The sequence below is a fragment of the Microcaecilia unicolor genome, unplaced genomic scaffold (genome assembly GCF_901765095.1).
Source record: "Microcaecilia unicolor unplaced genomic scaffold, aMicUni1.1, whole genome shotgun sequence".
In the NCBI taxonomy this organism is placed as follows: Eukaryota; Metazoa; Chordata; class Amphibia; order Gymnophiona; family Siphonopidae; genus Microcaecilia; species Microcaecilia unicolor.
Window position 1 is genome coordinate 44,267 of NW_021963351.1, and position 27,156 is coordinate 71,422.

General features: G+C 46.1%; 1 protein-coding gene across 1 annotated transcript in view; it reads right to left on the reverse strand.

The window, feature by feature from the left end:
- Nucleotides 1–27,156, reverse strand: part of LOC115459239 (nucleolar protein 4-like) — a 66,899-nt gene that overhangs the window by 23,220 nt on the left and 16,523 nt on the right. Inside the window, exon 2 of the mRNA XM_030189097.1 lies at nucleotides 22,914–23,066. Coding sequence (XP_030044957.1) covers nucleotides 22,914–23,066 — 153 coding nt within the window. The remainder of the gene's footprint in view (nucleotides 1–22,913; nucleotides 23,067–27,156) is intronic.

Sequence of the window (27,156 nt, forward strand, 5' to 3'; positions counted from 1 at the left end):
GCCCCCCTTCACCCATAAGGGCTATGGTAGTGGTGTACAGTTGGTGGTACTGGGTTTTGGGGGGGTTGGGGGGCTCAACAGACAAGGTAAGGGAGCTGTGTACCTGGGAGCAGTTTATGAAGTCCACTGCAGTGCCCCCTAGGGTGCCCGATCGCTGTCCTGGCATGTCAGGGGGACCTTTGTACTAAAAATGCTGGCTCCTCCCATGTCCAAAAAGCTTGAATTTGGACGTTTTAGACTTGGACGTCTTTGGTTCGAAAATGGCTGAAAATCAAAGACGTCCAAATCCAAGGACGTCCAAGGTATTTTCAAACACAAATTTGGAGGTCCATCTTTTTTCGAAAATGGCCTTTTCCCTGCCTCCGAATTTGGACATTCTACAAAGACATCCAAATTCCAACTTAGACATTTCTTTTGAAAATGCCCCTCTAAGTAATTTAGGGCCTCTTTTAGAAAGCTGCACTAGCGATTCCTGTGCAGCAAATGAGAGGAAGCCCACAGGAACTGAATGGGCTTCATCTCATTTGCTGCACAGGAATCGCTAGTACAACTTTGTAAAAGAAGCCCTTGTGGCCTCTTTCACAAAACTGTGGTAATAGGGGCCCTGTGGTAGATTCGGCGTGTGGATTTGCTGCCCGCCAATGCCCCCTTTTAACGCAACGAGTAAAAGGCATTTTTTAAAAAAAGGAAATGGCTGTCTGTCCTGATTTAGATTGTAAGCTCTTTTGAGCAGGTACTGTCTTTTCTTCATGTTCAATTGTGAAGCGCTGCGTACGACTGGTAGCGCTATAGAAATGATTTGTAGTAGTTGTAGTAGTGTTAAGTGAACCACTTGCCGTGCAAACATTGCCCAGGGGAGACCTTACTGCAACCTATTTAGGAGGCAGTAGGGGCTCCTGTGTCAGCCCAGCGGTAACTGGGCTGCATGCGGGGTTGCCCGATTACCATCAGGTAAGCCCCCAGCGCTAAAAACTAAAAAATATTTTTTAACCACCAGAAATGGAGCATGCTGGGGCAGGCACTATTGCCGGGCTCCTGCAGTAGTGCTGTAATGACGCACAGCAAAACAGCAATATGGGTACCGCTGCTTTTTAAGAGGGGCCCTTACTTAGCTAAATTTTGTTCAAGGAGAGTTAAATAAACAACACATGGAAGGTAATTTTATAATAGGTCACCTATGTGTAAAGGCCAAATAGGGGCCTATTTCCAGCATATTTTATAAAGACACATAGGAATCCATTTACTAAAGTGCGGTCAGCAGTTAATGTGTGAATTAGTGTGTGATAACAGTTAGTATGCAATAACAGGCAGTGGTGTAGCTACGTGGGGCCATGGGGGCCTGGCCCCCCCAAATTTCATCCAGGTCCCTGGTTTTTGCTGGTGGAGGTCCCCAACCCCTGCCAGCTGAAGCCTTGTTCAACACCGCCGTGTTGCTTGCCCTGCTTTCTCTTCCTCCTCACGTCCTGCAAGTTCCTTTAAGTGAAACTGAGCATGCTCAGTTTCACTTAAAGGAGCGTGCAGGACATGAGGAAGAGAGAGCAGGGCAGGGAATGCAGCGGCGCCGGAAATCGATGCTGGTGTTATGGTATAAGCCAATTGTCAGAATTATTTTATCAATATAAAAAGCTTTTAAAAGATGTACCTTCTTTCCCCTTTTCCTTGGGAATTTCTGGTAGTAGGACTAGTTAATTACAAAGACATTTAAGAGACCAAAAGGGTACTGTGCTTCAAAGAGAAATAAAACTCTCTCTGCCCTCCCACCTAAAAAGACTGAACAAAAGCTTGACTAAGGTGGGTACCTGGACGCTCATCAGGACATCTCTGAAAACCAAAGACCCAAGAGACAGAAAGTCTGGAGAACCCATTGAAGACAAAGAACTCAGAGGAAAAGCACAAACAGGACATTTGCTTGTCAAAGGTATACCTGCCCCTCCCATCAGCTTTCAGACATGTGCAGAAAGGAAGGACTTGTAATGTGTATCTGCTCCAGAGACTGAGCAGGAAGCCTTTTCACATCAAAAGACCATTTGTCAGCAAGATCCAGACAGCAAGTCTTGTGATGTCATAAGACATGAGACCAAGATACCACAATGCTTTGCAAATGCCCAAGGGTCGTGTGGAAACCAGGAAACCAGGACAAAGATCCACATGGCATATCCTCCTGCAGCTTGCAAGATATAAAAGCAAAAGCTGTTTCCCCAAGATTCAGATTCTCTTCAACTGCAAGCAACTCAGATCCACTCACTGCAGAAGCTCTCCTGTCCTGCAAACATGTGCTTACCTAATGCTGTTCATACTGTGTAACAAGGACTTGTAAGTAACATAACTTTTGATCTAGACCTGCTACCTTGCCTTACTTAAGCACAGATTATCTGTAAAGATCTCTTAAAACCTACCTCTCGTGTGCAATTGTATATTAAATCAACCTTTTTTGAAGCTAAAAATACGGTCTCTTTGTGTTCTGAGTATATGGTATCTTTTATATATACTTAATTTATTTAATTTATTGCAATTATCACCTTTGGTGATTGGTGGAGAAATTAATATCCTAAAACTTATAAATACAGCGCCTGCTCTTAAATTATAAACAGTAGCGAGTGCTCTAGAGCTCTTTTCCCCAAAATAAATAATTTCTTGGAACACTGGAGAAGGCTTCATCTGGCGGGGGTTGGGGATCTCCCCCAACAAAGGTATTTGCTGCTGTGGGGTGCGGAAGGATGGTGGGCGAAGCAGCAAGGTGGTGGTGGTGTGGGCGGCGGCGGCGGCAGACTAAAATGTGCCCCCCCCCCACCTTGGGCTCTGGCCCTCTCCCACCACAAGGTCTGGCTACACCCCTGATAACAGGTGCTGCAAAGCTACACAAATTGGAGTACTAAGTACTTGCCATAGCAGAGGGCAGGAAAAGGGTGGAGAACAGATAGCTTATGGGCATGGATAGAGCTTGCAGTTAACACAGGATAAATTACCAGGCACTTAAGCGAAGATACTTACCTGTAGCAGATGTTCTTTGAGGACAACAGGCCTTATATTCTCACAGAAGGGTAACGCGGGTCAGAGTTGCCAGTCCAGAGCTTTTAACAAGCTTAAAAATAGGTCTTTGAGCACGAGATGCATTCCACCACACATTCACGAGAGCCTTCCCACCCGCCACCAGAGTGCAGGACCAGCAGTATAGTATAAAACATAATAAAAAGAAGACAACTCCAACAGGAGGTGAGAGGGTATGTCTGAATATAAGGCCTACTGTCCCTGGAGAATACCTGCTAGAGGTAAGTATTTTGCTTAGTCGGAGGTTACATGGGGGCCACCTTTATTTGTAAAACTTCAGCCTCCCCATGACCAGCAAGTCATCTGGGAAAGTCACTTTATAGCAGCTAAGCTGCTGATGAGAACAAGTGCGCTGGAGCTGAGCCTGCTGAGGCTGGCAAAAAGGGGTGTACCTATGCCTCGGTGAATAGTAAGTACTCCTTTTTGACTTGCCAAAAAGAGGAGGTGGGAGGTGCAGAAGGTGCCCGGTGGGACAGAGAATCAATCATATCAGTGTGCTTCTGGATGAGGTCAGTGATCTCCTCCACCGTGTCTCCAAAAAGATTATCCCCCCCGGAAAGTGGTATCCGCAAATCTCTGCTGGACTGCCGGGTCCAAGTCAGAGACATGCAGCCATAAGAGCCTGCGCATTGCTATATTCTGGGCAGAGATCCTAGAGGCCACGTCCAAAACTGTCGTAGACATCCCTGGCCAAGAACTTACGATATGCCTTCTGCTGCTTGACCAGCTGGCGAGCAGATTCAGCCTGCTCCAGTGGGAGAGAGTCTGCTAAATCAGTCATACTGCACACCAAGGACTGCAAGTACAGGCTTTTGTACAGCTGGTACAATTGGATATGTAAAATAAGCATGGAGGCCTGATACATCTTCCACCCAAAAGAATCCAGGGTTCTAGATTCTCTGCCAGGGGGCGCCAAAGCATAATCCCTAGAACTCCTGGCTCTTTTGAGCGCAGATTCTATCACTAGGGAATGATGAAGCAACTGGGGCCTATCAATCCCAGGGGAAGACTGAATTCAGTACATGGATTCCAATTTTCTTGGGGAGGAAAAGGACCAACAGAGGGGACTCCCAGTTCTTCATCTGTATGTCCCATAAGATCTTGTGAAGCAGGACCATCACAGCCTCTCTAGAAGGAGAGTTGTAGTCCAGGACCTCAACATCTTAGCCCTAAGCTCGTCCTCTGCTTCAAAAGGAATTGGGATGGCAGGTGCCATCTCCTCTACAAAAGAGGGGAAGGAAAGGTTCTTAGGTGGAGACTTCCTCCTTTCCTTTGGAGGGGATGGATCAGACGGAATGCCATAGGACCTCCTCCATGAAGTACCGTGGATCCTCTTCTGAGTCCCATGAGCACTCCTCATCAGTGTCAGCCAAGATTTCCTCATGGGAGGGCTGAGACCGAGCTCGCCTTGACATAGAGGTACCATGTCCCCGAGAGGGGTGTTGAGGTGTTGGCTACAGCCTTGACTCCGGCGAAGCTTCCTCAACCGTTGAGGGTGTGCCAACTTGGGTAGCAGTCGACGCTGAGACGATAAGCGGCATTAGCGTCAGAGACATCACTGCAGGCCGATGGCCATACAGGACTAAAGCAAGAGGCATAGCTGGTGCAAGCACCCCAGAAGCCGATGCACTCTGCAAGAACCCCACCAAAAGCTCAGGGAGCAAGACCTGGAGGTGCTCATCGAGGGCTGACATTGGAAAAGGCTGGGGTGCTGATACAGAAGCAGGCTGCTGAATCTATGGGGTCAAAGTAGGTGCCTTGTACTGGCTGTGTGGACACCAATGCATCAGCACCTCTGTATGGAGGGGGAGTGTCCTTTCAGTGCCAACGCTTCTCTGGAACCCAGGACCTCCTGGCACCATGCGTCGAGGGGGATCAATGCCGATGCTTCTTTTGATGCCTGGCATAGGTAAGAGATATGATTGTTCACTTATGGCAGAATATCTTTTCAGTTTTTCCTCTTTGACTTCGTGCATTGCACAAAGTTGTTTGACAACAATATTTATACTGTTTATTTATTTTTCAACATTTTATTTTGCAACATTTTAGAACGTTTTACTTTTATTGTTCGGATGTTTTCCATTCCACATTTTCTACATATAGGTTTGAATACCAGAGAACATTTTTATTTGTGACTGGTGAGTGAATATTGTTCTCATATTTTCTCTCCCTCATTTAGGACTTACGACATTATCTTTGTTTTTTGTATTAGAACAAGAAAACAACATTTGCTTTCTCTTTGCATTTGACCTTGGAAACATTATTTCATTACACCATAAGGTTAGTGGTCTAGTGTTTCACTTGTATCTACTTCTCAATGTCTTATAATTAACTTGTCAGTATTATATCATTAGTGTATTTGATTTGAGGAAGTTCGTTTTTTATTTTTATTATTTTTATTTATGCAAATCTATACAGTAAATTTAATTTGAGTATTTTCTGCTTACATATGTATATTATTATTACGTCATGTTTTGCATATTTATACTTTTATTGGGTTTTTTTTAGTATTATATGGATACATTAGTTTTTACATGTCTTATAGACACCTGAAGCAGGCGCTTTGGTGCTGAAACACAGCAGCTGTGTTGAGTTGTTTGGTGCTTTTCAATAAAGACCTAACATTGTATATACGTCTCCCTCATTGTTTAGAAAGAGCCAGCCTACCTTACTCCTCTTTTGCTTGGCATCGATGCTCCCCAGTGTCATTGAGGACGATGTTGAGTCTTCTCATCGCCTTAATATCTAGGCTAAAAGCCCACCTTTTTGATGCTGCTTTTAACTACTAACCCCTATTCACTTGTACAGTACCCTTGTATGTTTTATTTTTCCACCTTATTAATTCCCTTATCCCTTATTTGTCCTGTTTATCTGTCCTGATTAGATTGTAAGCTCTTTTGCGCAGGAACTGTCTCTTCATGTTCAAGTGTACAGTACTGCATATGTCTAGTAGAGCTATAAAAATGATAAGTAGTAGCAGTAGTGGTAGTAACCTTGGGGTCGGATCCGACGCTGATCGGTCCCGGGGGGCTTGCGTAGTGGCGAGCATTGAGGCAGGTGTAGGGTTACCATATGGCTCCAGAAAAAGGAGGACGGATTGAGCCAGCCGGGTTTTACTTCCATTGCTTTCAATGGAAGTAATTGAGCCAGCCGGATTTTACTTCCATTGCTTTCAAAGCAATGGAAGTAAAACCCGGCTGGCTCAATCCGTCCTCCTTTTTCTGGAGCCATATGGTAACCCTAGGCAAGTGGAGACCCACTTGATGCTTGGGTCTCTCAGCCATATGGACTAATGCACCCAATGCCTATGTTGATACCGAAGACACTGATGCCGACAACGATGTCAAGGCTCCAGACCTGGCTCCAAAAATCTTTTCTTTCTGAGCCTCTCTGGCCTACTGTGTTCTCTTCTTTATACGAACACAGAGAATACAGTTTGCAGGCGTATGATCAAGCCCCAAACACTGTAGGTACCAAGAATGGGTATCCATGCCAGAGATGGTCCTGTTGCATCAAGTGAAGGGCCTGAAGCCACTGGGAACCTTCAATGACATGGAAGGAAAAACATCAGTGGTCAATTCAAATCACTCAATGGTGCTAAACAAAGGGAAAAGCACCAGAAAAGGGAAAAACCCAACCAGAACTCAGGCCTAAATGCAGCCTAGTAAGCACAGTAAAACAAAGAAAACTTAGAAACAAGGCAAAAATAATCTACAATAATATAGAGGGAAGGAATAAAATAAGGTAACCCATTTAAAAAAGAAAAAGGAAGGCACAAACATACCAAAGATGAACCAGCTGTGAGGAGTGGACAACGAACGCATCCTCTCCTCACCACGGAAAAAAGAGAACTGCTGGTTTCGTGCTTTCACAGCCGGCTGGAAGGCACTCTCACATAAGCGGTGGAGTGTGTCTCATGCTCAAAGACCTATTTTTAAGCTTGTTACAAGCTCCAGACCAGCACCGTGGACCCACGTTACCCATCTGTGAGAATTATAGGCCTGCATGTCCTCAGAGAAGACACACCTACCACTACTTGACATAGCTTTAAGAACATCCTATCAGCCCCTCCTGACAATGGTTCAAGAGCTCTCTATCTCCTAACAACCACTCCCTGGCTCTTACTAGGGATCTCTGGTGTCTAGTAAGGGGCAGGAGCAATTTGCAGATGATCCTACCCCATCGCTGGCCCAGGTTCAAAATGACATCTCTAAACCCTAATGGTAGTCTCATTGTAATACTGATAGGGGACTCTGGGCAAGTCACTTACCCTCCATTGCCCCAGGTACAAATAAGTACCTGTATACAATATGTACGCCGCATTGAGCCTGCCATGAGTGGGAAAGCGCAGGGTACAAATGTAACAAAACAAAAAAAATAAGGAGAGGGCCATCAGGGAATAGGAAGTTAATGTGCCCTTGTCAGTGGACTGTGGGAAGGGGCTATCAGAGGGCTGGGAGGGTATTGGTTTCTACCTGCTGCCCTTTAATGCATTGCTGATAAGTAGTAGTATAGTATGGTAGCATTCAAGTTAACACTTCTATCAGCAAAGCACCTTTTTTAAAAGAGATCTTTATTAATATTCCAGGCAAAGGTATGAAAACATAAAGCATTATTGCATTTTAAGCAAAATTGCTACATACACCAAATCAATAACCAGATCAAAGTAACACTTAAAACACGGGATACAGCAGAAGCGTAATATCAGAAAACACAGTCGCTAGTCTTTAAACATTGTTTCTTCTCCCCTCCCCCAATAACCAGTAAAATCCCCCTCCCATCCTCCCCCCAAAAAAAACCATAACAGCAGACTGATATAATTCCTACTTTACTCCCATCCCCATCTCAGATAGTAAACAGGAGTGGCGTATCTCAAGATATGTGAAAAAACCAGTTATCGCCATTTCAAGAGCAATAGCATAGCACTGTGAACAGTGGGACAAAAAGGGACCCCAAATCCATTCTCACTTATACATCACCCTAATTCTATATATGGTGCTCAAAATTACGTGCAGAAATTTGGTTGTGCACCCAATTTGCACATGCAATTTAATTGACAAGCCAATTAGCGTCAATAATTGGGCACTAATAATCAATTATCAGCACTAATTGGCATTAATTTTAATTTTTGCACACACCTTTAGGTGCTGGGATCAAAAAATGGGGCATGGCCATGGGAAGAGCATGGGCAGATCAGGAGCACTACTGGAATTTGCACACAGTTACAGAATAAGGGAGATCCGTGCCTAATTTAACCACGAGAATTTACACCAGGTTGCAGTTGGTGTGAATCCTTGTGCCCAAAGTTCAGCACAGATCCCGGCTCCAAAACACTAATCTATAAACAGCACCCAACTCTGAGCACCATTTATAGTACTTAGTGCTAATTTTTATCGGCGCTGATTTTTTGGCACCATATACAGAATTTAGTCATGTATGTCTGAGCAGTACAATTAACTGTTTTATATTGCAGATATACAAAAGTTTATTCAGCCACTTTACTAAAAATGGAGTTGATTCCATCTTCCAGCATACTGCCACTGTTAATCTGACATCTCTATAACTCCAAAGATCCTGAAAAGAGAAATAATATGATATAAAAACAAAATGTTCCTCCTTAAAAAAGGAATCAAAAACTGTTGAGCAAAACTAAATATATTAGAGACCTCAGTAATATTTTGAGCAATACAATGTAAATGCCATTCCTCAAGCGTCAATAAAGGCAAAGGTCTGAACGTGGCCACACCTTAAACAAACACATTAATGTAGCGGTTGTAACTTCAAGCCATTAAGCATCACAGGTCTCCTAAGTGTGTTCACTGAATGTGTATGTGCTTGAACTAAACTATTAATCTGGCAGCATTTAAAGCAAGTTTCACCAAAAGCACTCGATATTTGGATAAACATGGCACATGTTTATTAAAGAGAAAAACACCCAGATCCCACTGGATCGGCAGACCCAACCAATGCTGCAATTTATGAGACAGTCGTTCCGGAGGCGGACCCCGATCCGGAGTATGAAGTTGAGGACATTCTGGACTCCAAGAGGCGGCGGGGCAAGCTGTACTACCTGCTATCTTGGAAGCATTTCGGTTCCGAAGACAACTCCTGGGAACCAGCTACCAACGTTCATGCCCCGGACTTGGTAAGAACCTTCCATGCACGTTTCCTCTCAAACCGGGTCCCAGGAGAAAGGGATCATCCGGGGGGGATACTGTCGCGTCCCGCCGCGCTCCTACCTGCTCTCCCGTCGTGAGGGACGGGAGTCAACGGCCTCCGCGGGGCGGAGTGGCGTTCCGGGGGCTCCGGGGTGGAGGTGGGCGTTGTGGCGGGTCGGCCCGAGACCGGCGGTCGGCGACGGCGACCACCGGCCCCGCTATCGCCAGGTGTGGAGGCAAGCTTCGCGCCGCTCAGATGGCGGCGCTGGTCTGCGGGCACCAGGGTCTTCCACGCTCCCGAGCCGGAGCTCCGCCACCAGGCACCGGATTGGAGGGCCGAGGCAGTGGCTCCACCTGGGAGGTGGGCAGCACCAATCCAGGGGGCTCTGCCGACTCCCGGGCCGATTGGTGGTCTGCTTCCACGAGGGCGGGGTGGCTATTAAGGCTCAATATTTAAAGGAGGAAGCTAAGCTGACACTTCGCTTCCGGTTCTGTTTCCGTAGCCGCTATCCAAAGACTGTGCTGAGAATCTCCAGGATTGCTAGCCGCCTTGCTAGCCGCTATCCAAAGACTGTGCTGAGAATCTCCAGGATTGCTAGCCAGATTCTCCAGGATTGCTAGCCGCCTTGCTAGCCGTTATCCAAAGACTGTGCTGAGATTCTCCAGGATTGCTAGCCGCCTTGCTAGCCGCTATCCAAACACTGTGCTGAGAATCTCCAGGATTGCTAGCCGCCTTGCTAGCCGCTATCCAAAGACTGTGCTGAGAATCTCCAGGATTGCTAGCCAGATTCTCCAGGATTGCTAGCCGCCTTGCTAGCCGCTATCCAAAGACTGTGCTGAGATTCTCCAGGATTGCTAGCCGCCTTGCTAGCCGCTATCCAAAGACTGTGCTGAGAATCTCCAGGATTGCTAGCCGCCTTGCTAGCCGCTATCCGAGACTGTGCTGATATTATCTACAGGATTGCTAGCCTCCCTTGCTAGCCGCTATCCTAAGACTGAGCTTGTTGATTGCTAGCCAGGTCAGTCCGACAACCCCGTGGTTCCAGCAGTCCTGCTGGCCGCCTGCAGCTGGGGGCTCAACCCTTGGTGAACAGCGGCCGCCTCGGGTGAAGAGTCAGGGTTGCACGGCTGTCCTCTGAGGTCCGTCGGGCCTTGCGGGGCCTAAGGGCTCACCAACAAAAGACAAGACAGTTGCCTCACCGAGTTCCACAAGTGGATGCTCGTGTAGAGCTGGTATGTCTGAATCTTGGCTGCGAGCATAGTGGCCTGATATGTCTTCCTCCCAAAAGAATCCAAGATCGTGCTCTCTCCTTGGAAGCGCCGTAGGCATAGTCCCTAGTACTCCTTGGCTCTCTTGAGAGCAGAATCCACCACCATGGAATCGTGAGGTAACTGAGACTTCACCATTACCGGCTCTCCATGGACTCTGTACTGGGACTCAGCTTTTTTGGGGACCACTGGATTAGAGAGAGGGAACGACCAGTTTCGCAAAAGAAATTCCTGGAGTGTGTTATGCAAAGGAGCCGTTGCAACCTCTGTAGGTGGAGAAGGATAATCCAAAACCTCGAGCATCTCGGCCCTGGGCTCATCCACAACCTCCATAGGGAAGGGAATATCCTTAGACATTTTCCGGACAAAGGAGGAAAAAGAAAGACTCTCAGGCGGAGACAATCTTCTCTCAATGGGCAGAGTAGGATCAGAGGGGACCCCATTGGACTCTTCTTCAGAAAGTATCTGGGATCTTCCTCTTCCTCCCACGAACGCTCATCCTCGTATCGGACAAAAGCTCTCTAAGAGCAGCCCAAACCCGAGCCTGTCTCGATATCGAGGAACGACGACCTCGAGTGAGATGTCAGAAGTCGACCCCTGCCTGGACTGCGACAAAGCTTCCTCCGCTGACGTCAAAGGACAGTCGACCCGGTGGCAGCCGACGCCGATGCCGCAAATGGCACCAAGGTCGGGGACCTCACCACAGGCGAAGGACCAGATGCCGCTTCAACAGAGGCGCAAGCATCCCTGGCACCGAAGTATACTGGAGCAGCAATCCCTCCAGAAGCTCTGGAAGAAGGTTCCTGATGCGCTCGTCGAGAGCCGCCATCAGAAAAGGCTACGGGGCCGGTGGTAGAATCTGTGGGGGCTCGAGAGCCGGTACCAGGCTGCCAGAAGACCGACGCATCGGCACCTCCTGTATAGAGGGTGAGCAATCCTCTCGTCGATGACGCTCTCAGGTGCCGAAGCCCTCGGCTCCCCGAAGCTACCAGTACCCCGGCGGCATGGAAGGAGATCGATGACAGTGCTTCTTAGCCTTCGCTCGATGCCCGCCATCGAGACGCCTCGGTACCGAAGAGGAGGACATGGAATCCTCACGCCTCCTCGGGGCCAGATCCAACAAAGGGCGGTCCCCGGGGGCCTACATAGCAGTAGGCCTCGAGACAGGTAGAGACCCACTTGACGCCTCGCTGCTCCCAGCACGATGTGGTCGTTCGGCAGCCATTACCTGTGCTTTCGAAGTCGATGCTTCCCTCTACGTCAATGCCGCTGACCTCAGTACCGATGCCAATGCCGCCTTCGAAGGACCAGACCGATCCGCAAAAAGCTTTTCTCGTTCAGCCTCCCGAGACACTTGGGTCCGTTTTTTCATCAAAGGACACAGCTTTCAAGCAGCTGATAGATGATCGGGCCCAAGGCACTGGAGACTCCACGCTTGGGGGTCGGTACCCGAGATGGTCCGGCTGCACCAAGTATAACGCTTAAAGCCGCTGGGTGTCCTCGATAACATGGACGGAAAAACGGTGTCTGCAAAATCAAAGGACGCGATTGTGCCAATTAAAAAGGCACAAAAAGGGGAAACAAAAGACGGCCGCGACGAAAAGAAAAGAAACTTAACCTAGTGACTAAAACTAAGAAAATAAAGGGAACTACTCTACTTTTTTGGGGGGGGAGGGGAGGTTGGTTTTTAGAATTGTGTATAAGCGGACCAAAAAAAGAAGAAAAAAGAAGGCAATCGAGCTCAGACTCTTTCCTGGCCGAGAGGAAGACAGCAGAAAAAAAACCAACATGTCCCTCAGACGCGGAGAAAAAAATACACTGAGGTTATTTCTCGTGCTACGGGCGGGAACCGGTCCGCGCATGTGCACTGCGCGCCAGAAGACTCTGGAAGATTTTGAGATTTGGCTAGCAAAACTTCCGATACCTGGGGCCGACGTGGACGTCGACCCAATGTCAAGAACAAGCAGCCTGCTTGTCCTCGGAGAAAACATTTTACTCTCTCAAAATGAGAACACTGTTGTGCCCTCCCAGCATGGCACAACAGACTGCACGTTCTAGCCCTATTGATCAGAGTATGGACAGTTTAGCCCCTCTGTGGCTTTCAGAGACTCACTGTGGCCTTTGTACTGCTCTTACAGCATCCACACCTCTGTAACTAGGTGCAGGAATGCCCACTCTATTCTGGGGAGCCCCCTGCTACGTGTAACAGTGAATTTCCATGACATGCTTCAGGACCTCAGCCAGAGTGGCTGCCATGGGTGCCTCCAAAGCTGTAACTTCCCCTGGAGATGTTTTGCTGCTGTGCCCTCTGGCGATGGAGCCTGTGGGGGCTCAGTTGTGACATTGGTGGCTCCTGGTGGGATACCTGGGTGCCTTGCTCCTCCTTGCCCAGGTCCTCCAGGGGAGGCATGTCCGTGTATAATCAATTTCCTCCTGTGGCTGAGGGTGTAGTTGGTTCCATATATTGGCATGGGCTCCAGGGTAAGTGACTCTGGAACCTCCCAGAGCACCAGCTCTTCCACCACAGGTGGCTCCACAGGCTCTTCTCCCTCCTGCTCCTGAGGTTGAGGCACCTCATGCAGTGCCTGTATAACCTGTCCATCTTCTACCTCACCTGTCCCCCCCCCCCCCCATGGCTTTCCAGCTCTGTGTCCTCCTTCTCCTCCCACCCCCCCCCCCTTCAGAGCTTTCCAGTTCCATGTCCTCCTCCTCCTCAGTAGATCCTTCTCCTCCTGCCTGCCTCCATTACATGCCGAATGGATAATTGTGGTGTGAACAAGAAGCACATTTCAGTTGCACACATTATACATAGACATTAGGCCACAATTTCCTAGGAGGAACGTGCCATGTGTGTTCATGAATCGATGCATGAGAGTGCATTGAGGGAGATGATTTCTCTGCACATACGTTACTTAGACCAGGTGCCTCAGTATAAACATTTACAGCCAGGGCTGCAAGGGAGCACTTGGCCAGCATGCCAGTGCCGCCAGCTAGCACTATGCAGGTGCCTCAACAGTTAGGGCTGTGTGGTGGGAGCTGGGAGACATCAATGATGTTATGACTAAAGATATGCCATGAAAAGGGACAGTGGAGACATAGTATTGTGAATGTTTCTCCCATGTGAGGTTACCAACATACAGGTATAGGGGTGCTGGGGTGGGCAGCCACTGGCCTGGTTGTGAAGTGCACATATTCTGTACTAGTGATGGTGATATGGTAACAGGTACTGCCTAGGATCCTGATGTGCTGGGTAATCAGATATGGGGCCTACAGATCACTGGGAGGGGTCACCAAGTTATTTGCTCTTCCATGCCTCCTTGATTCAGTCCACAATATTAGACTGGAGGTGAGATACCTATGTTTGGGAGGATACTGAAGTGGAATCACCATAGTTAGTCGTTCAGGTAGCTTAGGGATGCCAGTGCATGGAAACAACCCCATGAATCATGTACCTAATGTTTTGTCTAACAAAGGGACATGCTCTTGGGGGAGGGGCAGTATTCCTCCAAACCTGTTCTTTGGTTATAGTGGGGGTAAACCTATCTATTTGGAAGTTTAATGGCTCATACTGACAACAGTGCAAGGTGTAATGGCTAGATATTTTACAGGGTGACTAACAGACTTCTGCCTGCAATGTGATGGCCTTCTGTGGACCCTTTTCTGTCCTCCATGAACGCTACATTGTAAGGTATGAGTGAGGTGTGGCCTAGGGGTTAGGGCTGTGGGCTCAGAGGGGAACCGGATTCAATTTCCACTGCAGCTTCTTATGATTCCTTTCCCTGCAATAGCTTCTGCCATGTGATATGTATCTATATTGTTCATCCATATATGTTCAGTGCTTTGATTTTGAGCACTGAAGGGTGCTGGGCCACATCCCATCCCTCTGCCCATTATATGTCTTAACAATGTGTGTATGTGGGGATTACGGTCACACTGTGTTGAGGGTTACTGCACACACATTCATAACTCCAGGAGATGGCTATTATTGTGATTCAAGGTAGTTTTTACTCACCTTCCACTGCCAAGCACTGCCTGATGCACTAGATGAGAAGCCACTGTTCTCGGCATATGTGCCTGAAAGCACCGCCTTAGCACCTCCAGGTCTCGGCACATCTGGTCTGGAAAACACAAGTTTTGAGAGGACAGGGTTCATGTAGTGTCCCTTCTTTGCTTTATAGACTAGGTTCCTGTATGACATGTTTTGCTATGCTCCTCAGACAGGCTGTGACAGCACAGGTCAGCCATTTTGGGAGGTTGCTGGAGAGTATGCAGTCACTGCAAATCCACAGGTCTTGGCTGGCCTTAGTTGAGCAGTCTGCACATGATGATTGTGGATGGATTGGAGCATTCATACCAGTAACTGAGAAGTGAAGCCAGTATTGGGCAGACTTCTACGGTTTGTGCCTGATCATGGCTGGACAGATTTGGCTCCCGTAACTGAAGAACAGGCCAGTGCTGGGCAGACTTCTGCGGCCTGTGCCCTGAAAATGGCAAGGACAAATCAGGATAAAATATATATATCATACCTTATACTATGAGTTTATCATGTTGAGCAGACTGAATGGACCATACAGGTCTTTATCTGCCGTCATCTACTATGTTACTATATCCATGAGGGCCTTGCTTCTTTATTGTTGTCATATGCACTGTGGCAAGGAGGTGGTGCTGCACAGTCGGTCATGACATGTGGGCTTATAGTAACAGTCTCTGCATTTGTGACCTGCTGCTAACATGCATATGTATATGTAGGTGTGGATCAGCAGGACTGAGTTTGGGGATGGGGAGGGGGGGCTCTCATATGTGCAGGCCATCATTTCAGCTTTCCATACTGGGGATACCATATGGGGTTGGAGGACATATTCTGGACTGTCCTGCACATGGAAGCCATGGTGACAGGGGAAGAGCCTCACAGCAATCCCACCAACTCTGAATATGAAGGTGGACCCCGGGAAAGTATACTAATTGCCTGTCACTGATGCTGGGTGCATGCTGCACTGCATTTCAGATACCTTACAAGGGGTCTGCCTGATGTGCCTCCATACCTGCATGGTTGATTCATGTGGGAGCAGTCTTCGATGGTGCCTGAAGAGCTGCCTCCTGTGAATCATGCACAGGACTGCAAGGAGGTTGCTCTCCTCAGAGCTAAAATTGGGCTCCCTCCTGGTGGGCATTTTATTCTTTGTATGGACTGTAGAGGATGCTGTTCTACGTGCACAACACACTGGATGTCCCAGCGCATCACAGCCTTCGCAGCGCTTCCGGCAGATGTCCGCTTTTGCATTTGGTCATTCTTATTATGTATGGCTACGGATTTATTTTACAATGTATGGACAACTATCTTCAGACAACTATGTCTGTGTTGGGAATGACCAAATTATGGATGTTTCTGTGACGATTTTGGAACGCCTTGGGATGTTTATTGCTCTGTTTCTGTTATCGGGTGATTTCTTGGGATGCCAATAGTTGGACATGCATTTTCTGACTTGGACGTCCTTTGAAAATGCCCCTCCACATGAATGCTGTAGTCCTTAATGAAGAAAATGTAAGGGAGCTACCCACTCCAGAAATGGTATTTAATGGTGACGATTCAGAGGAACTGAAACAAAATCTCTATAAACTTGGAAGATGTGATAGGGAAACTGAAAGAATAGGAAATCACCTAGACTGGATAGTATACACCTCAAAGCACTGACAGCCGGATGCTCAGAAGTAAACACGGGCGCTAGAGGCCATTAGCGTTGGACTAGCGCCTGTGTTTACCAGCACAGTATACTGAAAGACCCCTACTGCTGCAAATAACAAGCGCAGCTGCAATCTGCGCAAGTAGCACGCAAATGCATGCAAACAGGGGACATTACCTATTTGCACCAATGCTCATACAGCCGCCGACTCCACAAGTGAGCCTGTACTGCTGCAAATCCAACGCCAGATTTGAGCTGCTGTACAGAAAGGACAGTGTCAGATCTTGTGCTGCAGTTAAATCCAGTCCTTTGGTGCCTACGAGGACAATGCAGAATCCTCTTCAGTCCTTGCTATCAGGTCCAATAATGCTCAGCCTGAATAAGCACTACCAGTGACCGACACTGAGACAGGGGGAGGCCTCCTCGATGTTTGGTCCAGTGCAGCTCCTGAAACCACGGGGAATGATGCTTTCAAAGCCGATGTTGATAGACTGGACTTCTGCATTCCAAAGAGTCTTTCATACAGGCCTCATGACTTTTCTGTGTTCTCTTCTGCATTTAAGTACAAAGAGAACAATGAAAGGACTTAAGGTCAGGGCCCAGACAGATTAAGCATCTGTCATGTGGGACAGTCATAGACATGGACTTAGAACAGTCTGTGCACCATTTGAACCCACTGGAAGGTTTCTGGGACATCGCAAGGAAGATATCCACAGCTAAATCAAATAGCTCAATTGTTAAAATAATGTTTGGGTTTTTTTTAATGAAGACCCGGCTGGGAGTTCAGGCCTAAGGGGGCCGTGAGCCATGGGAAAATTAAGAAAACTTAGAAGGGCCAACAAAAGTAAGAAAACAAAGGGAAAAATACTAAAAGAAATAAAATGGGTCCTGTACTACTCACAATAAAAATAAAGAGCAAGGTAGGGAAAAAATTCTGAAGAGAAAAACTGCGCTACAGCTAATGAAGAGAATGTTCACTGCTCCCAGAAAAGATGAAACTGTGGGTCCTACACAAGTTGGGCAGGCAAGAAGGCACTCGTGTGGTGGGGGTTTGATAAAGGCTTCTAGCAGTAATAGAACACTAGGCAGCATCCGCACAAGAACTCCTTGGATGATGTAACCCACATGTGAGAAGGTAATGTCCTACTTGTCCTCTGAGAAACACATGTATTTTGATAACTTCTGCATGTTCTTGGCGCCTATATGTTGGTGCCTTCTTCATAAAATTACTGCCTTAGAAGCTTCTTCTAGGTTCTCAGGTTCAAGTGTCACATACTTTAGGACTGCTACATGTAGTTTTGAATCTATACTCTAAATCACAGACTTAACTTGTCCACATCTTCATTGACATAGATAGTTTCCAGAGATGGTAGAACATGATTCCTAGCTGTGTCATTATGAAATATTTGGTAATTTATAAAATATACAGGCTGCTTCCCCAAGTAATCATCCAAACCGGTATATATAAAAACAATCAAGTAAAACAATACAAATTGCACTCTCCTTGAGAAAGAAACAAGGAACACATTGCATAGAAACATTGAACAATGATGGCAGATAAAGACCACTTCTGTACATTACTCCTGATTCTACTCTTTCACCTTCATCCCAGGGGCGTAGCCACCGGTGGGCCTGGATGGGCCTAGGCCCACCCAGTTTGGGTTCAGGCCCACCCAGCAGCGGAGGTGGAGGGAGCAGGCAGCGCTGATCCTGCATCTGCCTCCTTCTCTCTGACGGCAGCGCTTCCCAGACGCTGCCTACCGCCGCCACGATCGCACGATCTAACCTCCTCCCTCTGTCTCACTCTCAACAGCAGCGGTAGCGTCACGATTCAAACACGCTGCCTCCTGCTTCTTACCCGGAAGCGTCCTCCTCTGCAGAGGAGACGCTCCGGGTTAGAAGCAGGAGGTAGCGTGTTTGAATCGCTACCAGCTGCTGTTGAGAGGGAGGAGGGAGGAGGTAGATCGTGCGATCGTGGCGGCGGTAGGCAGTGTCTGGAAGCGCTGCCGTCAGAGAGAGGGCGGGCAGGTGGAATGGAATAGAAGGGAAGGATGCATGGGGGTGAAGGAGAATCGCTGGACATGGTGGGAGCGGGAGCGGAGGGGAGAGAGGAGAGTCACTGGGGATGGATGGATGGATGGAGGTGGGGGTCAGGGGAGAGAGGAGAATTGCTGGGGATGGATGGATGGAGGTGGGGGGCAGGGGAGAGAGGAGAATTTCTGGGGATGGATGGATGGATGGATGGATGGAGGTGGGGGGCAGGGGAGAGAGGAGAATTGCTGGGGATGATGGATGGATGGATGGAGGTGGGGGGCAGGGGAGAGAGGAGAATTGCTGGGAATGGATGGATGGAGGGGACAGGGGCAAGAACAGAATTGCTGGGGATGGATGGACACGGGCAGGGGAGAGAAGAGAATTGTTGGGTATGGATGGATGGAGGGGAGAGGAGAGGAGAGTTGCTGGACATGGGTGGATGGAGGGGAGGGAAGAGGAGAGAGGAAGGTTGCTGGACATGGGTGGATGGAGGGGAGGGCAGAGGAGGGTTGCTGGACATGGATGGATGGAGGGAAGGGCAGGAGAGAGGAGGCTGCTGGATATGGATGGAGGAGAGGGAAGGGAGAGAGAAGAAATGCTGGACATGGATGGAGGGGAGGGAAGAGTGAGGAAGGAGATGAGATGAGGGAAAAGGAAGAGAGGAGAAAATTGCACATGGATGAAGAAAATAGGCAGAAGCTGGATCCACTGGACAGTCAAGTCTGTGGAGGACCCAGAGCAAGAAATGAAGAAGAAAGACGGAAAGTAAAGAAATAAGGAAGCCCTGGAAACGGAGTAAAGAGGACAGATAGCAGCAGAATCAGATATTGGGCCAGTATGATCAGAAAAACAAAGTCACCAGACAGCAAAGGTAGAAAAAAATCATTTATTTTCATTATAATGATTGGAACATGTCCACTTTGAGAATCAGGTGCTCAACATTAAAAGTTTATATTTATTTACTTATTTATGGCATTTTATCCCACATTAAACATGAATTAGATTGGAACCTGGGATCATTTAATGTTTTTTTTTTCCTGGAGAGAGTAATGCATTGCCTCCCCACCCCCCAGGCTCTCTCCCCGGCTATAGCCAGCTCTGCAATTTTGAGGGGAGGTGCAAAGGTGGACGGGGGGGGGGGGGGGCCGCAGAGGTGGACCGCGGAGAGAGCCTGTTGTTAAACATTTACCAGCACACCACTATCTAGTGCCCACCCATCCAACCTGTTGGCCCACCCAAAAATTGACTTCTGGCTACGCCACTGCTTCATCCTTTGACTTCTTATTCCAGAGATTCTTTTCAATTGTAAGAGGTGAATCTCCTGTGTAATATATTGGAAGTATTTAAATGTCTCTATCATATCTCCTCTATCCTACCTTTCTTCCAAAGTGTACATACTTAAACATTTAAGTCTGTCCTAATATGCTTAATGATATATACTAAAGAGCATTTTAGCAGCTGTCCTCTGAACTGATTCCATCCAGTTTATATTCTTTTGAAGGTACAATCTCCAGAATTACACAAGACATTAATACCTCCTTTTTCCTTCTGACCATTTCTCTCCCTATAAACTCAAGTGTCCTTCTGGCTTTTGATATCATATCAACACCTGAAGATTATCAGACATGATCATCCTCAGAGCCTACTTTTCTTTTGTGACAGAATTTCACATCCTATACTGTACCGCTTCATTGGATTTTTGCAGCCAAAATAAATTATTGTACATTTTTAGCATTAAATCCTAGCTGTCATGGTCTAGACCATGGGTTCTCAACCCAGTCCTCAGGACACATCTAGACTGTCAGGTTTTCAGGATATATACAGTGAATATGCATGAAATAAATGTGTGCACTACCTCCATTCTATGCAAATCTATTTGATGCATATGCATTGCAATGACCCTGAAAACCTGACTGGCTAAGTGTGTCTCAAGAACTAGTTCAGAACCAGACAGAAAAAGGCCTCCTCCCCACCCACGTAGGCCATCCCTGGTGGAATAGGGGATCCTACAGACAGGAGTGATTTCTATGAGCAGAAGTGATGCCTACGAGCAGGAGGGCGAGAGCAAGTGGGCATTGCTCTTGCCCACAGGACCCCCTAGACCACTAGGGATGTCCAAGATAGGCCCAGCGGGTGCCAAAGGGTGGGGAGGAGCTTCATCAGGGGCTTCCTGTCTTCAGAGGTGGGGGGAGGGGGAATCCAGATAATAGGGGAGTGAAGAGGGGACTCAGAGGTGGTGAGAGCACCTGCTTCTCCTTATGTGGATTCTGGTCAATGTTCTGCCGAGGCCCACATATGTATCTTATGCTGGTTCTAGCTAAATAATGGTTAGGACCTGCATAAGACCCAGTGGCCAGCACACACTAGTATAGCCCCATATATACAACTTCGGTGTCCAGATATAGCCCAGCACTGAATACCGGGGCCTAATTCTGCCACCAGCTAACTATTGACCTGATTGACTTTTTTTGTAAATGCCACCAACAGTGCATCTAATCACAGAAGCTTGAACAGTTAATCCAGCTGCTCATTGGGCAATGAATATAGCTTGCCCATGACCTTAGTCCCCTTAAGCATGATCTCCAGGTAGTCCTACTTGTCTAGGACCATCCTCTGCAAGACTATATGTAGGAGGAAAGACCTTGCCTGTCTCCATATGCCCTCCAAAATTTCATCTCAATATGGGTCTCATTCAGAGGTGCCTCCACATTCTAAAGGCCAACACCACCTGGGAGATGAGGGATGACAGTTCCTCCACCTGAAAAGATGTACTACCAGGGATTTATCCACCTGCAAGGATGGAAGCTCTCCCTCCTTTGGCAGAATACCCACTTCTGAGAAACCTATGGGCTGCTTGTCCTTGGAGAAAGACTATGTACATTCACTGTCCTTAGCCAACCAGTCCTCCTCCTGCCTGGAGTCAAGGCCTGGGTTCCAACTCTTCAACTCCTCCCTAGGCCTCTTCTACCCTCTGGGTTCCAAACATGGCCCTCTGCTTGCCCCTCCCCAGGCACTAAGATGCCAGCACAGAGGCTAGGGCTCGCTGTAAACAACTGAAGATCTCCCGCCATATACGCTGGCTCAGAACTGGGAAAGTCATGGAGCTCTCACTGGACACCTCTTCTTGTACTGAAAGCAAATGCCCCGGGGTCCCAGTGAGCACTACCATCCTAAAGACCACCGACCCCACCCTACCGGGTCCCACCACATGGAAGACATATGGTCCTTCAAGGTCACAGCCTGACTGACCTCCATGACTGACTGACTGATCCTGGGGAACTGGGTTCGATTCCCACTGCAGCTCCTTGTGACTGTGAGCAAGTCACTTAACCCTCCATTGCCCCAGGTACAAAAATAAGTACCTGTATATATGTAAACCGCTTTGAATGTAGTTGCAAAATACCACAGAAAGGCTGTATATCAATGACTACCTTGCCGTTTCACCATCACAGATAGGGCAAAAAATGCCAGAGACGTAACTCGCTTTCCTCTTGTCTCAGGTGCTGAAGTGGCAGCAACCTCTCTGTGCACATGTATACAGTCCCTTACCACCATGTGTGTTGTTGTGAACCATCTCTCTGGCCCTCACACACACTGCCTCAAAGCTCATGCCAGCAGTCCTTCTGTGCAGGTACCTCTGTTTGGAGGCTCTTTTATGTTTACTCTTGTTTTTTTCTGAGGAACCAGCATACATGAAGGAGGGATGCAACACAAGCACAAGGAGGTAGAACTGTGGAGCCCCTGCACAAGTATCCTTACTTACCACACCCCACCATTTCTGGACCCTGTGTTTACCGCACTGGCTAAGACAATGCCCACCAGGGAGAGCCTTAGTCCACACCTGACTCTGAGAATCACCAGCCCAGCACTCAATTAAGGAAATGTCTATGGACCTTTTCTGAGAGCCTATTCCAAGCTAAAGGCCTGTCCAGGCACCTGGATCATGATCCAAGGCTTAGTCCCGCTGCTTACCCAAGCTGCTGCACCAATTTAGACTACATCCATTTGCTGGAGGTAGAAAATACTGGAGTGTTTCAGGAGTGCACCAATCCTTATAATGGTGATGATATCACTAAAACTTAGTGTCTTCTGCCTCCATTTGCTAGTTGGGAGGCAGATGATAGATGATGAGGATTACACATTTTATAAATAAATAAAAATAACCCACTAGTGTGGACTGGTCTAGCAGGATAAGGAAATTTAAAGAGGTAATTTGCACAGCAGATGGACAGCAGAACACATAAATGTGCAGTAAGATATTAAAATCAAACTCAAATTATATACAGATTTTTTTATGGTGAGTTTAATTGAATTTTCTTATATATATATTTTTATTATATATATATATACATATACATATATACATACTGCTGTGTCACAAAGAAGGGGGAATAGGGAAGGGGGGAGGAGGTTAGGGGAAAGAGTGGGTGAGGGCTTAGTAATGTGATTGTTGTATTGGTAGGAAAAGAATGGGAGGGAAGGGTGGTTGAGAGGGGAAGAGGAAGGGAGAGGATGGGGTTTGGGAGGCAGGTGGGGATGGAAAAGAAAATAAGAAAACTTGCAAGTGACTGTAACTATTGCAAAATATACTGTAGGAGTTTGGTTGCAAACCTGTAACTAACAAAGGAGTTACTGCTAATAAAAATGATTAAAAAAAAAAAATATATATATATATATATATACACACACACACATACAAACACACATTTTTTTAAATACTTACAGCTTTGTAAGTTCTTTTTTGTCCAGCATGTTTTCTGATTTGTTCTCCATTAGGTCCAGTTTCAACGTGCATGGAATAGATAATGTCAAAGAAATCTTCCACTACAGCCACCCTCCTTAAAGACAGTTTCTCATCTACACCTACTACTCCATCCTGCAAAAAAAAAAAAAAAAAAGATAACATGGAACAGAGGACGAACACAAATTATAATCATCATCTAAAACATCCCCCTTTGGTGAAATCTGATAAGATAAAGTTCCTTCTTCTAGTAGGAAGTGAAATTGATCAACCCAGAAAGAGTACATGACAAGTTAATGAACAAATTACAAAAACTTTCCCAGGATCACTTTAGAATGGTTCTGTATAACTGGGCAAATGTGAAGGCTGCTGTTTGTTCTGAAAAATAGGGTCGCTGACCTGATGTACAAACCAGGAAAAAAGTATTCAGTTGTTATCCCATTCTCATCATATTTTCAGCAACATTTCCATATAAAAGTACATAGCTGTGATTTTAAATATTGTATTCTCAAGTGTGAGTTTGCTGAGCAGAACCAAAAACCAACATGTAACTGTGAAATCACTGTGACAATCCCAATGGTGAATGTGAGAACTACTGCAGGGCTTTCTAAACATGCATGAGATAGATCTGCACACACTGGAGAAGGTACAGTATATGCAAATTTACCTAATGCATATTAACTATGGATATCCCAAGAACACAATTAGCCTCTGGGTCAATGTGACAGGTCTTGGAAAGCTCTGTATTACTAGTAGCATGAAGACTAACTAGGACAGGGCTGTTGAACTCTAGTCCTCAAGCCAGATTTGGATTTTAGGATTTCCACAATGAATATTCACAAGATGTATTAGCATATTCTACCCAAAAGTAGCTTAGAAAAATCGTGGAAGATCATGGAAGTTTGTTTGCTGAAGCAGCACCACTGACTTCCTTTAACACGAGGAGCCAAAGTGCTTGAAGATGTGCTAATGTTGTGTGAGTGGTCAAGGATTGAAGGACAATAAAAGTGAGATGGGGGACACTATGTTCTTGTGAAGTAAACACCTATAAACTGGCTCTGTTCAAACAGGATATGGGTCATCTGAACTGATTCAATCTATGCGGAATAGATTTTCATTATAGCTCAGTTACTTTTATACTAAGCTGTTCATTTGGAGCATTCTTAGATACTTCCCTAGTATCTGCTAAACTCTTTCTTCTCTCTTCCTCTTTTCTTCTTACTATTCTTTTAGTTCAAATTCTTTTAATTAATATATGTTCAGAAATCAAGGCTGAATTAGCCAGTTTCAAATTATGATAAATAATGCTGTCTTTAGGGGTTCAGACCATCTCACTGTCAAGGGGGTTTTCAACAATTTTTGTATTTGCTACCATGTGTCCAATCTTGAATGTGTACATTTCTGTGTAATTCATGCAAGTATACTACTTAGGATTCATTATCACAGCAAAATAGGCAGTATAGAGATCCACCTCAGTATTAGTACTGCTGGATTTCTCAGCAGCTTATGACACTGTGAACCACAATATCATGATGGCAGAAATAGGTTATCAATGGTACAGAACTTGCTTGGTTTATAGGCAACATACTGTTCTGTAGCACCTCATTGCTACCATGAGTGCTGACCTGCGAGGAACTGCAAGGATAGATACTGTCACCTGTTTTGTTTAATATCTACCTCAAGCCAAGAGCTGAGAGGACTCAAAGGGATACTGTGTTCTACATCAGTGTTTCCAGCACATGGTACACGTACCTCAAGGGGTATGTGAGTCACAGGGGGTACACGGCAAGCGACAAAAAAGAAAACTGATCCTTCTTGCTCCCTCTCCCTTTTGTGCATCCTTCAGTGGCAGCAGTTCAAGTTGGAGCAGGTGCAGAAGTTACACAGGGCAAGTAAAGAGGAGCTCTCTGCTGTGATGCCTTCAACGTAAGGCAAACCATGTGGAGTCTTAGAACTTGCCCCATTTGTCTACAAATCTCTGCTGTGTAAGGGGAGCTCACCAAACTGAAATAAGAACTGGCTGCAATAAAGCAGCTTCCAGGACTACACACCATCTGACCAATTTATCCCTTCTGCCACAGAGAATAAAACAATAGATACATAAATGGGCTACAGTAGGCTCTGGTAGATTGCAACCTGTCACACAGAGGCAACCACCAAGATTCTGCTACAAAATCATTTGCAGCACTAGAATGTTATGATACTCAAGAAACCAGAACTGAAGCGAAGCCAGAGTTCAAGACAGTAATTCAGAGGAAATCACACTCCCAATATACAGAAAAAACATCTCAAAAACAAAAGGTCTTGCTACTAGGGGACACCATTAAACTGGAAGCAGACTCCATGGGCCTCAAAAAATTGCAATGCCTTCTAGATTCCTCAGCTAGAAGAAATACAAACCAAATACTGAGTATGATTAGAGAAGCGAGTAAAGATTCTAAGGTTGATGTTGTAATACATATGGGAACAAATGACCTGGTCAAGGATAGCATACCTGTAGTACAGAGAGTTTTCCAGAAGCTGGGGGAAGGGTTGAGGTCCTGGGTAGCATGTGCCAAATTGGCACTACCACCGGGGTAGCTGGCAGTAATTCCGAGTTTTGTGCACGCCGAATCATGCGGTAGAAAATATTTTTCTGTTTTCTACCATGGGGGGTGTTCCTGGCGGTAATCAGCAGTGTACCCACAATGGCACACGCTGCATGGTTACCACACAGGTAGCACGTGAGCCTTTACTGCTATGTCAATGGCTGGAGGTAAGGGCTCAGGCCGTAAATAGGCGCACGCTAGTTTTTATTTTTTCACACGCCCATTTCCTGACCTTTTCCCAGCCATGGTAAAAAGTGGCCCTGCACACACCAAAAAGATGAGCCCACACTACCGTAAGCCACTTTTTACCACAGCTTTGTAAAAGGACCTCTTCGTAAAAAGCCTACAAGATAAGGATCCAGGAAGTAGCACACAGTGTTTTCTTCTATACAAGTGAGCAATAAGGAGGTGCTTCCTCAGGAATGACCTAAACATTAGAACAAACATGAACTCCTCTTAACTTAGGGGTTGTAAAGGCATGTCTTATACAATCATAGGGGTAATTAGGGAGGATCACACAGGTCAACAGTATTACCACAATCAAAGCATCAGTTCAGCACCCAAGTTTGAACAGCTCCTCCAACTAGTCCAGGAGACAAAAGATGGACAGATCAACATTAACAACACATTTCAAATTTTTGAAATGCATTAAGGAAAAAAGATTTAATTCCCAATTAAATGGCTAGGTTTTTTTTTGAGGGGGAGTTGTGCTTCTGTAATTTTAATATTAAAATTTATTCAATCATTCTAACTTCTAAGATTATCTTTTTGATAGCTTGAATGCCTTGGTTGTATGCAGTAGTAAGTTTCTAAACTGTACCTGACTATTCCAATAATTAGCTGTTTCAATGTTAACATATGTCAGCATTTCGTGGTCACCAAGATTTGGTCTATTTACTTTTCCATTTGAAAAAGACTAAAATGATATAAATGGCTCAACAAGCCAAGTGAAATGCAAAACAAATATGCAAGGCAAATGGATGAAGGAAACAAAACAGAATATGCCTCATAACAATAGCTATTGTGCATGGAATGTGAATGCAGTTATCTGCCCCAAGTTAAGGAAGTCCATAAAAAATGTAACTCAGTACAATCCACAAACAAGGAAATATTAGTTCTTACCTGAAAATTTTCTTTCCTTTAGTCCCTTTATTCCCAAAGGATTAGTCCATACTTATGGGTTGTGCCCATCTACCAGCAGGTAGAGATAGAGAACAAATTAGAACTTTGCCACATAAGGCTGCTCTGCACTAGGTTCTACTCAGTATTCGGATAGCCAAGCAGCAAGAAGTTAAATGAAAGAAGTATAACTCTTGCCTCTTTAACAAAGTTTTATAAACTTTGAAGAACAAAACTAACCTTATGCCTAAGAAACAAGAAAAGCAACTAATAACCCAACAAAACAGAAAGAGAAAAGACAGGTGGGATCTGGACTAATCCTTTGGGACTAAAAGAAAGACAATTATCAGGTAAGAACTAATTTTTCCTTCCTTAGTGTCTCCAAAGGATTAGTTCATACTTGTGGGATGTATAAAAGAAGTCCTCAAGTTGGGAGGGAATGTGATAACCCTTCCACAAGAACAGAAAGCTTCCAGAGAAAGCATCCTCCCAAACTGCCATATCTAGAAGATAATGCT